Source organism: Propithecus coquereli, unplaced genomic scaffold (assembly GCF_000956105.1).
Source record: "Propithecus coquereli isolate 6110/MARCELLA unplaced genomic scaffold, Pcoq_1.0 Scaffold22, whole genome shotgun sequence".
NCBI classification, from domain to species: domain Eukaryota; kingdom Metazoa; phylum Chordata; class Mammalia; order Primates; family Indriidae; genus Propithecus; species Propithecus coquereli.
In genome coordinates, this window is record NW_012147189.1 from 5,668,936 (window position 1) to 5,683,689 (window position 14,754).

A 14,754-nucleotide genomic window follows, 5' to 3' on the forward strand; every position below is an offset into this window, starting at 1 on the left:
GTTCTAGAGAACGTTAGTCCTATAGCATGACCCTGTGTCTGTTCGTCTGTGTGTATGGATGTGAAAAAGGAGAGGAGAGGGGTCCAATCGTGATTTATGTCTAGAAATGGTGGGTTAAACAAAATATAATAGGTGATTTATGTGAATTATTTCAATTAATCTTCACAATTAACTTTTGTTTCAGATACTATTATAATTAATACTTACTTTAAAGATGAAGGAAGATTCAGAGAGGTTAAGAAATATACCTAAAGTCACTAATTTTTAAGATGTGCTTCTGGGATTCAATGCCAGTCTGATTCCAAAGCCCAGATTTATTGACTCCATGACTTTCTGTAGCCTTTTTAAATGACAGGTACCCCGAATCTCTAAGAGATGCATATGGTGTGAATTTCTTCAATTTACTGGCCATAGGCTTTTTTGAAGTTTTCTGAGCTTCCCAAGCAATGAATATTCCAGGGAACCTACTTGGCGAAGCAGTGGGCTAGATTTAATCATACAGCTTCTACTCAAACAAAGCTTCCATTTGACAAACCAAAAATCTGCTTTTGCCAACAGCTAGATACAAGAGCTAGCATAAAGTGGTGATGTGCTATAGTCTGAATTTAGAAATATTTGCATTGAAGTTGTCTGAGTTCTCTCTTCTCTTCTCTCTTTCAGATGCTTTATCCCAAACATCTATGCAGCTTTGTTCACTGCAGCTCTTGTTCCCTTGATGTGCCTCGTGGTGGTGTTTGTGGTGTTCATCCACGCCTACCAGGTGAAGCCACAGTGGAAAGCCTATGACGACGTCTTCAGAGGAAGAACAAATGCTGCAGGTTTGAAAGGAACTCTATTTGCCCTTGGGAGATGGGAACTTTTTAATGGTGGGAAAATGTCACTGACTTTTTTATCAAAAAAAACAAACAAAAGGAGTGAAGTTAGGCTCGGCTTCCAGTTCTGAAGCAGTAAGGGAAGCGATAGCTCTCCAGTTTCTCCTGCTTCTTGATTCTTCCTGACATCTCTCTTTCTTCAGGGCTCTGTAGGTTTTATTGCTAATTCGAGTTTTTTCCTTAAGATATTGATGTCCAAGTAAATGAGTCACAGCCTTTGGGAGCTGCCTCCCAAGCTTTCACCAACTCAAGCAGTAATAACCTGTGTGCAACCTGTGAAATCGATTCATTTCTCTCTGCTTCTGAGACCTCTTCATAGTCGAACAAACCTCCACAATGCTCATGAGTGCTGTATTTTGCATGTGGTGTTCTGATTGTGCTGACAGATGTTGAAAAACATGTGTAATCAGACAGCGTCATAAGTGGCTACACATGTCTGGTTACTTAAGAGTGCAAGTCTTTCCAGCTCAAGTTGGCTTTCACTACAGCTCATTTTTTCCCTTTGAATCATACTTAGTGCAGGTTTTTGTGATCTGATTCTTTTTATTATTGTTGTTAGATTAGAGTCTCTTAGGAATTTTCTTGACTTGAAACAATAACCACACACCTATATACAGAAAACTCTCTCTAAAATGGTGTCTGAGTGTCTGGGATATTAGGGAGAATCCTACGAGCTGGGGTGGAGGATCCCCTTTAAGCCAATGAAGAAGAGAAGTCTTCTCTTCCCTAACCTTTTACAAATCTAAAATCAAATCAATGGCCATCATAGAGGAATTCTGCACATTTTTAGTGTTTGTCAGAGTTTAAAAGCAAAATGATATATATATAAGACATTCTTAGAATAGTTACTAATACATTATTAGGGGTGCAATAGATATTGTCATTTAAAAAATGTCACTCTAATGTAATAAAAGCCTTCTAGTTCCTGGACTTTATCAGGGAAGATGCATAAAGAGAAGAAACTTGCTGGGCGCGGTGGCTCATGCCTGTAATCGTAGACTCTGGGAGGCTGAGGCAGGAGAATCACTTGAGCTCAGGAGTTTGAGACCAGCCTGAGCAAGAGTGAGACCCCGTCTCTACTAAAAATAGAAAAAATTAGCTGGGCGTGGTGGTGTGTGCCTGTAGTCCCAGCTACTTGGGAGGCTGAGGCAGTAGGATTACTTGAGCCCAGGAGTTTGAGGTTGCTGTGAGCTAGGCTGACTAGGCTGACACCATGACACTCTAGCCCAGGCAACAGAGGGAAACTCTGTCTCAAAAAAATAAAAATAAAACTCATGAAATAACTCTGTATTTTAAAAAAAAGAGAGAAAAGACTCTTTTGTATTAGTTTGTGCGGTGGTTTATAGGATAGCAGTATCTAGCCAGCTCTTCTCTATTCTCTTTCATTTAGCATGCAATTATTGAATTGGAAAAAATATTATTTAAGATTATGATTGATCTTAAATTCTTTAATGAAACAATAAATATTCAATGTAGAAATCCTGCTTTTTCATGAGACATAGAATTTATCCAGATGCTATGTTTTTAATCAGCTTCAGATTCATTTTATTAAAATGCATATTCTTTTTTGGAGGAAAGTTTGTTTCTTTCTCTAACTGGTAAGTTTTTTTTGCTTGTTTCATATATTATGTAAAGTGTCAGTGTTTGCATATTTTCAGTAGCGGTAACATTAGGGCCTTATCTAGTGAAGTATTCTTTTCAATGCCTAAATCACCCTGTATACCTCTTGGATATTATCCATCACCGATATAGTAGATAAAACAGTACTCCAATTATCTGAAAAACATAGCCCTCAAGCATTGAATGTAATGCAAAAGTTCCAGGACAGTTGTATCTCAACTAGAGAACTCTCTTGTGCAATAAAATATTAATAGAAGCGTTGCCCTATTGTAGCTTTTCAAATAAAAAATATATTTATGATATTTCTAATTCCCCTATTCCCGTGACAATTCAGTCATAATCTCATACTTGGACTCTTGCAGCATCTTCCTGATTAATCTCTCTGGTTCTAGTGTTTTCTTCTCCTTTTCATTATCTCAGATGTCTCTATTTCAAAAATGTAAGTGGATTCCCTCATTCTCCAGCATTATTGTCATTCAAGGTCTCTCTCATCGTCCAAAAGAAAAATCCAGTCTCTTTAGCTTACAAGAGTCCCCACAGTCCACCCCAGGCTTTCTGTCCATTCCCAAGTAACTTATTATTTATCTTGCATTCTGACCATGCCAATTTATTTACTCTTCCCTAAAATTGCCTGATACTGCCACACTTGTTCATGTAAGGAAACCTCTACTTTGAGCTCCTCATCATTGGTCAGTAGAACCCATGTGCTCAGTAAATGATGTGGGAAAATGTGGGTGAGTGAGAAAGAAGTGGAAGGGGCTCATCACTCTCCCATAATCTTCGTCAGCCCCCCAAAGCTGTCCAAAATAACTCCATAATCTAAGTAAAAGTGGTGTGCTTGATAAACACAAGTTAATTTCTCTAGACCTCACTTTACTCCTTTACAGAAATTCTGGAAGCTCCCGATATTCTACCCTTTCTGTGAAGCCTTTGGAGTTGCCTCTTTACATAATCGCACCAAATAAGAATTACTTATCTTCCCTCATCTATGCCTTTACAGCACTTGTCCCTATAGTCATTATAGTACTTACCTTAGAACGGAGTGATGACTTTTTTGGTCTGTGTGGTTGGTTGATTTCCTTACTAAATTCTTAATTCCTTGGGGACAAGAACCATTTAATATTCATCTGTATATCCCCAGGGCTTTGCAGAGTACTCAATGAATAGCAGGAGCATAATTAATATTTGTTGAATAAATTAATAATCATCAATGTACCACAAAGTCCTGTAATTGTAGAAATGGATACCCAAGCTGAATACAGCATTAAGAAGAATGGAACTGTAAAATTATCAAAAGTAGAACTTAAATGATTTACCTTGTTTCTGTTTGTAGGTGTCCCTTTGAAAGTTTTTATTATTAAGAGTATGTTTTTTTCTTTTTCCTTGATTTCCATAAGTCTTAAAGCTACATGTTCAGCTTTGACCTTGCCCTAATCTTTTATAGTTATATTTGTAACCTACTGTAACTCACCTCCTCTTGAATATGCTCCATTTACCTCCAATTCAACACTTCTAGAAAAAAAAAAATGTTTCTACTCTACCAAGGACCATTTGACACTTTATTTGAATCTTTCTGCTAAAATTCCATTGCACTGCCCTGTAAAATATCCAGTCAAGATGACACTGCAAATTCATATTTTGTCCTCTGCTGTACTGCGTATACAGAGCAGTTAAGGAGAATATATAGCAAAAGAATATTAAAAAGACAATGAATATCTCTGTAGATCATAAATAGAGCAGAAACACAAAATGGGTAAGCTAGGCCACAGCCATGGACCCTATGTTTCTTATGTCCAGAAGCAGGTGGGTGCCGGAGTATCTCAGCTGTTGTGGTGAATTGGGAACTAAAAGGTCCTAACCCAAGGCAGGTAGACCAGAGCCATCAGCCCTGCATAAGAGGAGCCTGAAAAAGAGCTGATGTAGTAGCCTGGGCTTTGGCTTAATCCATCTGGGAGCCCAAGGGGAAGGTGGACAGTACATCTCATTAAGTACCTGGGCCAAGCTCTTCAGAGTTCCCAGACTGTCTCTACCATATGCCATCATGGGGATGGAAGGCCTAAGACATCAAAATAGTCCTCTTTTTGGCCTGAGAGCCACAGAGGCTGAGTGGAAGCAACAACACAGCCATTTTAAAGGAAAAGGTAGCCAGAGAGAGAGACAGACAGAGAAAGAGAACAAGCAAAGAAATAAAAGCTTTCTACTCAAGATGAGCGGCAACATAAACATCCCAAAAGCAGAAGGAAAACTAACAAAGACAGACCTTAAAACTTGCAATCAAAAAGAGGAATTTAATCCAGAAAATTTTTTAAAAATAGAATCATCTGTTAATAACTTTGAACAAGTATGTTAGGATCCTTGAAAATATAAAGCAGGAAAGAGTAAACTATGGCCCTACAGGCCACTCACCTGTTTGTTTCTCCATTTTATCTATTTATTTTTTAACAGCTCTATGGAGATATAATTTAAATACCATAAAGTTTGTCTATTTAAATTGTACAGTTCAATGGTTTTTATTATGTTTATATAGTTGTGTAACTATCATCAGAATCTAATTTTACAACATTTTCATCATCCCAAAAAGAAGCCCGGAACTCACTGGCAATCACTCCCTTGAGCCCTAGGCAACCACGAATCAACTTTCTGTCTCTGTAGATTTGTCTATCCTGGAAATTTTATGTAATAGAATAATAAACTATGGGGACTTTTGTGTCTGGCTTGTTTCACTTGGCAAATGTTTTCAAGATTCTTCCATATTGTAACATGTATCAGAAGGTAGTTCCTTTTTATCGCCAAATGATAGTGCACTATGTGGATGGATACATTTCACTTTGCTTATCTGTTCATTGGTTGGTGGGTTGTTTTCATCTTTTGACCATTATGAATGATGCTGCTGTGGACATTTATGTACAAGTTTTTATACTGACATGTTTTCATTTCTTTTGGGTATCTGTCTAGGAGTAGAATTTCTGGGACAGATAGTAACTCTATCTTTTATGTTTTGAAGAGCTGCCAAACTGTTCTCCAAAGTGGCTGCAGGCCTTTTTTTGTAAATCGAGTTTTTTTGGAAACCAGCCACACCCATTTGTTTACATATTGTCTATGGCTGTTTCACAATGGAGAGTTGGGTACATGTAGCCGCAAGAGACCCTGTGGCCTGCAAAGCCTAACATATTTAGCATTGGGACCTTTGCAGAAAAAGTTTGACAGCCGACCCCTCATATAAAAGATGATATAGCCATTAAAAGCACTTAAACATAAAAAAAATAAATATAAGCAAATAAAATAAAGACAGACAAATATGAATGTGAAATCATTTCATAAATTATGCAATGGAAAATATACTAGTTGAAATTTTTAAATAAGTTAATATTTGACATAAACCCTGAAATAAGCACAAAGGAGAAAGAATTAATGAATTAGATTCTGAAGCTAGGATTGAGGAATTCACAAAGGAAGCATACAAAAAAAAGAAAGAAAACATGAAAACAAACCTAAGACGTATGAGAACAGATTGATTGCCAGAAGAGAATAGGGAAATGTAGGAAAAGCAAGATTTGAAGAGGTAATGGTTGAAAATTTTTCAGAATTAAAGAAAAAATAACATACCTGCACATAAAGTAAATGTCTGCATTTTAAAAAGGGCAGGTGCTGAAAAGCGTACTACATTAAGAAAATATTAAGTATGTTTTGAAAGTTCCTATGTCTGTATTTCTGAAAACCTGGGTAGTGAGCAACTTTTCTTTGCTTCTAATATCCTGTCTTTTTACTGTAAGTTGCACAAGCCCCATGCAAGTGTTCAGATTCCACCATGCAAGCAGATGCAGCTATGTTCTCGGAAAACCCAAGCTTCAAAGGCAACAAACGGACTGGTTCGCAGCCTCTTCACCTCTTTCCTCTGAGAAACCTGACCTTTTTATACCCCCACATACACTTAATTCCTGAGAAGGAGTGTGGTTCTAATTATTCTCAAGAAGATCCAGCTTAGCTCTGTGCAGTTCCAAACATGCAAAAGCAGCCCTTTTTCCTGAGGCACTTTAGATGTTTTATACTTTACTTATATTTTGCCTGAATTTTTTAACTAGATGAGCATTTTTAGAATATTAGATAACATTATGAAAAATATATTCTGAAGTAATAAATTAAATCAAGAGTAGAAAATAAATCTCCTTTTCTTACAAAAATGCAATTTCCTAGTTACAAATTATGCTAAATTTTGAGTATGTTTAAACATTGTCAAGGGTTTTATTTGCTTATAAATCACTTTTAAGGATGAATAAGATGCATCAGGAGAAAGAAAGTTCAACTTATAGTCTCTTTATAGCCAAGCTGGGCTTTTTAGAAAAAAAAAAAACAGGATGATTGTGATTATTTATTTACCTTAGAGTTTTAGGTTTGGTGAGTAGATACAATTAGTTAACACCAGTATCAGACATATTTGAATAACTGAGGAGCTTGCATCAATCATTTCATTAGGCCCACAATCTTCCATGATTTCTATAGAACTGTTCTCCAAACTAGTCATTCTCTTTGCAGATTAAATGTGCCTGACAACAGGAGCAACTTTACATCAACATTTGTTTGCTGGTTATAATGAATACAACTATCAACGCTTTACATGCCACATTTTGAGTGACATTTTTGCTCCTGACATTCCTTAATTTCAGAGGTCAGACAAACTCAATGAAACCCAAAGAAAAGGAGAGAACAAAGAAAGAACTCCTAGCAAATGAAATACACTCAGTGCTACAGATGGCCACTGTCAACCCCTTCCCTCCCTGAGCATGGCCTGGGGCAGGACGGCCACTTGCCTTTTGTGGCCCTTTAACTGCTCTGAACCAAACTTTCGAAGGTCAGTGGCTCCTAATGCAATCCACTAGCCTCCTCCATTCAGTGTGGTGGGTGTGCTGTGAGAATGAGTCATGATAAAGGTACGTCCCTCAACTAAATTTCTGTTTCTCAAACAGCATTTTAAACAAAGCCTGTAATTTTCGGGTTTGGTTTTGATCTCTGGCAATGATAAGCTTGTCTCTGCTTTTAGACTCATTAGAATTTACTGACTCCTTTCTGATTCATCATCCAGTTCGTATATGAGGAATGATTCATGGATCAGAAGAAAATTAATTTGAATAAAAAAAGGAAATAGATGATTACAAATCCCTTTCTTATAAAAATCCCACACATAGATTTCAATATAAAAATGGAAAGGTAGCTTGATCCAGTTAGCCATATAATGTGGACCTGAGGGATTTGGAATCTCCTGGTTCTGTGGTGGCCACTTCTCTTACCTGGGAGCATTATTTAAGGATGAATGCTCTCATTTTCTATGAGGCTCCATTTTCTCATCCTTAAAGTGAACAAAAATAGTAATATAAATCAGGATTCCATGGCTATTATGAAAATCGTTAAAATCTTGTTATAATGAATATTACAAAGTTTCATCCCTTACATCCTAAAGTTGAGTGACATTTTTACTCCTGACATTTTAAAAATTTCAAGTAGAGTTCAAAGAAATTCAATGAAATCCAAAAGATAGGAAAAGGAAAGAATGCCTGGTAAATGAAATACACTCTGGGTTGTAGTCTCCAAAGATGGCTGCCGTCAGTTACTTTTCTCCTTTTATGTGGCTGCTACTCCTCACATCAAGGAATGGAGTCTACTTCCCTTTTTTTTTTTTTCACATCTAGGTTGACTTTGGACTTGCGTAGATCAATATAATGTGATGGAAGTGATGCTTTCCCATATTGGTTCTATCCTTTAAGAGGACTAGCAGTTTCAGCTTCCTTTCTCTTGGAAGCCAGCCACCATGTTAAGTCCAGTTACCATCCGACCACCAAGATGGTAGAAAATCCAAGCTAGTCATGTGGAGTGGACGTGTGGAGGGACGAGCCCAGCCAGCCTCCACTTGTTTTAGGCATCTCATCTCTCATTTCAGACATGTGAGTGAAGAAGCCTTCTTATAGGTTCCAGCCCCAGTAGACACCACACAGTGTCGAGAAACTGCCTATTCCAGATTGCAGAATTGTGAGAAATGATAAATTACTTTAAGCCACTAAGTTTTGTGCTGGATTACAGCAATCAATAGCTGAAACACTGTGGTTCGAGTATTCTCAGTATTCTTACATCGAAATTATAAGTATGTCATTGTCATTTTAAATGTTATTGCCTGCAGAAACATTCGTGATTTATAAATAAAAATGGAAAAATATGATATGATATTTCTTTCCTAAAGCAAACTAGGGATTCTGCTAAAGGGAAGTAAAAGTGATCTTACTCAGTAACAGTATGTGCTTGAATAGGATCCAGAATGACCAACATAACAGGTTTCGCATGTCCTTGGCAGTAAGCTGCTTATTTGCCGTCTACTCCCAGTCCCATCGCTGAAAAGAAAATAAAAAAACAATGCCTAGGGACCTAAGGAAAACTTTAGAGCTTCTCACTATACAATGAACAGATTCTTCCACCCAAGCTTGAAAAATCTTTGTGAGCACAGTTCAGTCTTCCCACATTTTGCCAACAGTCGTGGGGAAAGTCTCTAATATATAAAAAAAAAAATTATGTGTGCTCACCCTCTGCTTAGATTTATATCTGTGATTTCGATCTTCAAAGATGCAGATCAGAAATCTTTGAGCCTGAAAGATGATGTATAGTCGTTCAATGTTCATCTGTTTTCTTCACTGTTGTTTTTAGAAACACTTGGGATTTAATATTGCTCACTAAAAACTCCTAGAATAATAACATTGGGAGTTTTCTAAGGCTTTTGCACATTCACATTAAAAGTAAAAAATAAAATTGTATGGCTGGGAGAAAGCTTAAATTTCTGTTGAAACACCCCGGATTTGTACATGTAACCAAAGAAGTAAAGGGACTGATCATTTGTGGAAGACCTGGGTCTTTCTAGAACTCAAGTTTCCTGGATCTCTTACTTCAGTGGGCTGCTCTTTACCAAGTCTCAGTTGGATACCAGTGAAGACAAAGGTAGTTCCCCATTCAGGCTATTTCAATACTGAACTGTTAAGTTTAATTTACATTTGTTTTCTAGGTGGGCAGAGGGCATAGAGCGTGGATACAGTAGCATTGAAATAGTAAAGGGCTTAAACTGCATGGAAGTGGCAGGTGTGAGTTTCCTTGGGCCTTGGTGTTCCACGTCGTTGTCATCATCATTATCACCGTTGCCCATTAAAATTTACCATACTTCAGGCACTATATTAAGAATTTTGTATATTTGTATCTTGATTTTTAAATTTTCTTATTGATACATAACATCCGTACATATTTGTGGAGTACACATGATATTTTGTTACACGCACAGACTGTGTAATGATCAAGTCAGGATATTTGGGGTGTCCATCAGCTCAAGTATTTATCATTTCCACGTGTTGGGATCATTTCAAGTCCTCTCTTCTAGCCATTTTGAAATATACAACACATTGTTGTTCACTATAGTCACTCTACTCTGCTATTGAACATTTTATCTTAATTTTTCCATGAAGCCTACGAAGCAGGTATTGTTATTCCTATCATCAGACAAGAAAATGAAGGAAATGAGGGGCTTAGAAAAGTGTCCCCGTTTATGAAGCTGTTACATTGTGGAGTTGAGAGTAGAGCTGCAGGTGACACGCAGCTCTCCATAGCTTCCACTGCTGCTAGCGACAATAATTCAACCTTACCATTTTGTTACCAAAAACCCTCATTGATAATAATAACATGTAAACATTAAATAATTAAACTTAGAGAACTCTAATTCCATAAAATAATTATTAGACGTCATTCTCCAAAAAGAATTTGAAGTGATTAGGCCTGAAGTGATCAGAAAATTACTCCTTTGTCTTCTACTTCATCTTCTGATTTCCAAGAAAGACTACCCACCCCCCCACACCTCCCTACCCCCATGGTGCTGAAACATCCCTAGTTTTCCTCGCTATTCTCATATGCAATGCAGGTATGCTAATACTACTTAACTTTATAAGGTTGCTTAAAGGATGAAATGTTAATTCACATAAAGTAGTTAGTGTACTCCCTGGAACATACTATTAATAACTACTCAGTAAGTGTTGGTATTTTTATTAGCCTAACAACCCTTTCAATATGTAATTGCTGCAGAGTACAGTCAGATAAATAGCTTCTTACTTCTGTATACTTCCTTAATGTCTCTCAAATATCCCTCTCCCTTTCTTCATGATTTCTCCTGGTTCATTAAGTCAGCTCAGGTTGCCATACAAAATGCCATAGACTAGGTGTTCTAAATGACTGACATTTATTTCTCACAGGTTAGAAGTCCAAGATCGAGGTGTTAGCTGGTTCGGGTCCTGGTGAGGGGCCTCTTGCTGGCTTGCACGACTTTCTTTTTGAGATAGAGAAAGGGATTCCTCTTGTGTCTCTTCTTAGAAGGGCACTAATCCCATCATAAGGGCTCCACCCTCATGACCTAATTACCTCCTGAAGGCCCCATTTCCAAATACCATTGCATTGGGAGTTAGCCTTCAACATATGACCTTGTGGGATGGGGGTACAATTAAGTTCATAGCAACTAGGTTATATTCCTCATCTCATACTATTACAACCATCTGGAGACTGATATTTCTTGATTCTCATCTATCTATCCCCATTCTACACTGAAGCATCCTAAAAGGCAAAATTGATTATGTCGTTAAAGTCATCCAATTATAGTTAGGCTGTAGAATAAAAGTAAAATTCCACTACTTCCCTACATAAAATCTCTATATGCCCCAGCCATACTTAACTAGCACTACTTCCTAAAAGTGACATGACTTCTAAGTCTGGACTTAACACAACTGAATTCACCCTCACTTTCTGAGTTCATCATTTATGGTGGCAGGAGAAGAGAGGGAATGGAATTGAAACTAATTTCCATCTTGGTCCCCATCATACACAGGCTTCAGGAGGGTATTAGTGGAAGATATGCTCCATATGATATAGATTTAAAGCCAATGTCTAAAAAGTGGCATTGTTGCTCGGGCACATTAAACACTCTTTCACCCTTAATGTAGTTGACATCTCTTGTAAATACATGCATATTATTGCCATGTCATACCATGTTTGACCCAGATATTAATGAAACATTCTAATTGTTTATAATTTTTGTACCTAGCCTAAGTGGTTTTCCCATATATTTCTTTGCCATTTTTCTCCAAGTTAATAAAAAGTTTAGATTTTAATTTTCCTAGCATACCCCACTTTTTTAAGGAACTTACCCTTCTTTATTTATCTAAAGGACTTTATTTATTTAAAGTCCTTCTTTATTTATCCTGAAAAAATTACCAATGAGTCATTACTGTCTACTCCTTTGAAAGCTACATAAAACAGTTATTCATGTTTATTGCTTTGATTTAAGAGCACTTCTTTTTAATGGATGATTGAAGTCTTCCATTCAACTCTTGGCTAATGAAAATACAGTTTCTGATTTTCTGTTAATGTGTCTCTCTAGAATTTGTATTCAGAACATTGCCAAAGAGTATATATGAAACTCAATTAAGAGTAGAGAAATCAGTTTTTTAAGACCGTTTTATTTCAGAATATTTATGTCATTCAAAACACTGTTTCTCCCTTGACCTGGTCTATGAGCCACATCAGTTGGCATCAACTTGATGATACTATAACATACTCCATGGCTCTCTCTGGTCTGCCAAATCTCGAGGTCTTAGGTGTAAATTCCATTTTTGGTTTGCAACTTTTTCCATATATTATTTATTGCCATTTTTATTACTTAAAGTTATTTCCAATTTATTATTCAGTGAATATATAGTTCTTTAAAGAAATTTATAGTCTACAAAACAATAGCTTGTATGATCACACTTTAATTGAATTAACCAACTGGTAAAGTATTAAAGAGAAGATCCAGAAATAAAGGAAAAAGAGTTGCTTGTACTAGAGAAACAGGAAGTGGAGACAGGTAATCTGGGGAATTAGTAATTGAATCATACATTTCAGGTGGCAGGGGAGAGGAGAGGAAGGGTATATTGACACCTAATGGGTGTGGTGAGCACTGTCTGGGGGATGGACATGCTTGTAGCTCTGACTCGGGTGGGACAAAGACAATATATGTAACCTAAACATTTGTACCACCGTAATATTCTGAAATTTAAAAATATATATTAAAAAATGTGTGGTTGGCACAATACCTATGATCATAGTTTCATACTTAATAGTTTACATATTATAAAACTCAGAAAGGCAAATAGAGGGAAATGGCATTTACAATATGCTGTTTTCTTTCAGAAGAAAAGTATACCATATTAAAGGTGAAGTGTGAATGTCACTGGGCCAAAAGGCAGTAACAAACTTTGATCTTCACAAAAGTACTCTGTCAGTTGCTTCATCATCACTGAAATAGTTCTCCTCATAAACTATCACTTCCCTTGAAACCAATTGCAAAAGAGCACTCCTTCCAACTAATAGGATACCAAAAATATTTTTATTCCTTCCTGTACTTCAAGGCCACTATGTCCCTGCTTAATTTTTCCTGCCAGGCACGATAGCACACACCTGTAGTCCCAGCTACTCGGGAGGCTGAGGGGAGAAGATCACTTGAACACAAGAATTTGAGGCTGTGGTGCTCAGTTATAGCACCTGTGAATAGTCACTGCACTCCAGACTGGGCAACACAGTGAGATCCCATCTCCAAAATAAATAAATAAATACTTGTTAAAAATAATATTTTTTATTTTTATTAAGTAAATCTCTGCTTTTTGCTTATACCACAATTTTCCTAATCATGTTACTGTGGTTACAATTTTTTGTGATATTCTCCCTTTTCTAGGTCATCAAGGTCCTCTCCACATCTCTCTGAACACCTCTCTCTGTCCTCTTCCTCCAGTTCTTACTCCTGCTTGTTCTTTATCCTCATTGTGACCTCCCTTCCCTCGATCCTTCATTGTTCTTACAGAATCCAATCTGGAAGCTCAGATTGGAGATTTCAAGGATATTTTCACTAGCTTCCTTGATTTCCTCACCAGCGTGGCTTCCTCCTCAAGTGATTTTGCCAGTCACCAGTCCAATTTATGCCACACAGTTCTCTTCTTTTATCAGCCAATTAGTGCTACTCTGTAATGGATGCTAATTTATTATTAGTACCCTTCACTGAGCCATCTCTGCTTCTCAGAAATCCTTTGGATTATCTTTAATTGATTCCTAAGTAATCTTGGAAACAGATCCCACTGCCCTGAAGTCTTGTGTTTTAGACCTTCTAATCTCACCGTATAGGTGACATGGAAATGTGATGTTACCTCACTGAACTTTCCTAATTTTCATCTGATCATTTGTCTTTGTTGTCTCTCTTCTTTGCCACTATTTCTTTCATCTCAGATGAGAAAGTAAGTAGCTCATTCTCATCAAAGCCAGCCATCCCAGTTGTGCCTTTCATCTATTTTTCCTTCTCTTGGAAATTGCTTCATTGAATTTTCCACAACTGCCTCACATCTTAAATATTTCTTTCTCCTCTGAGTCTTTCCACCCCATCTATAATAAGTTTTAAATGGTTTTCCATTTTCTACAAAATAATTCTGTATTGTTTGACCTGGCCATCAAGATCGCTGTATGACATGGATCACTTTACACTGCCTAAAAAAGCTTGCTCATAACGTTGCTGCTTTATCAAATTACTGCCCTGCCTCTCTCCTTTCTTTCACCAACAAACTTCTTAAAGAGAAGTTCGTATGAGCTGTCTATACTCGTTGCCTTCTCTTCACTGCTCAGCCTCCAGGGTACCTTGCTTATTCACTTTCATTCATCATCCATAACCTCGGACACCAAAGCCACTGACCACTCATCTCGTGTGCTTACCCTTAAAATTTTTCTGTATAAATCAGTACTGAGGACCACTCTTCCTTGAAAAGTCCATCTCCCTTGGTTTTCATAATACTCTATTTCTTTTACAGGTATTTTGCTGCTAATTTCCAGCTCTTTCCTCTTGTGACTCATAACTCTGAAGTGTATATGTTTTCCCAGGACTTACCTTTGCCTTTCTTATGCCATGGTGATAATTGTCAAACTGTCAACTTGAGCCCGACTTCTCTCTCCACATATAAGCTCATATTTTCAAATGCCTGTTGGCCACAACCGCTTGGGTGTCTTTCTGATATCTTGTCCTCAAGAAGTACAAAAATTGTCATCAACTTTGCTCCTCTGCCAGGCCCTAATTGCTCTGATATCAGTGTTATTCTTTTGCCCCCTTTCTTCCCATCTTCCTCTTAATCTTTTTCGTATTTTCCAAACCCAGAAGCCGGCTTGATTTCTTGACTCCGTA

General features: G+C 37.2%; 1 protein-coding gene across 1 annotated transcript in view; it reads left to right on the forward strand.

The window, feature by feature from the left end:
• ADGRV1 (adhesion G protein-coupled receptor V1) overlaps positions 1-14,754 on the forward strand; it is a 539,879-nt gene that overhangs the window by 446,865 nt on the left and 78,260 nt on the right. The window contains exon 78 of the mRNA XM_012644750.1: positions 661-818. Coding sequence (XP_012500204.1) covers positions 661-818 — 158 coding nt within the window. The remainder of the gene's footprint in view (positions 1-660; positions 819-14,754) is intronic.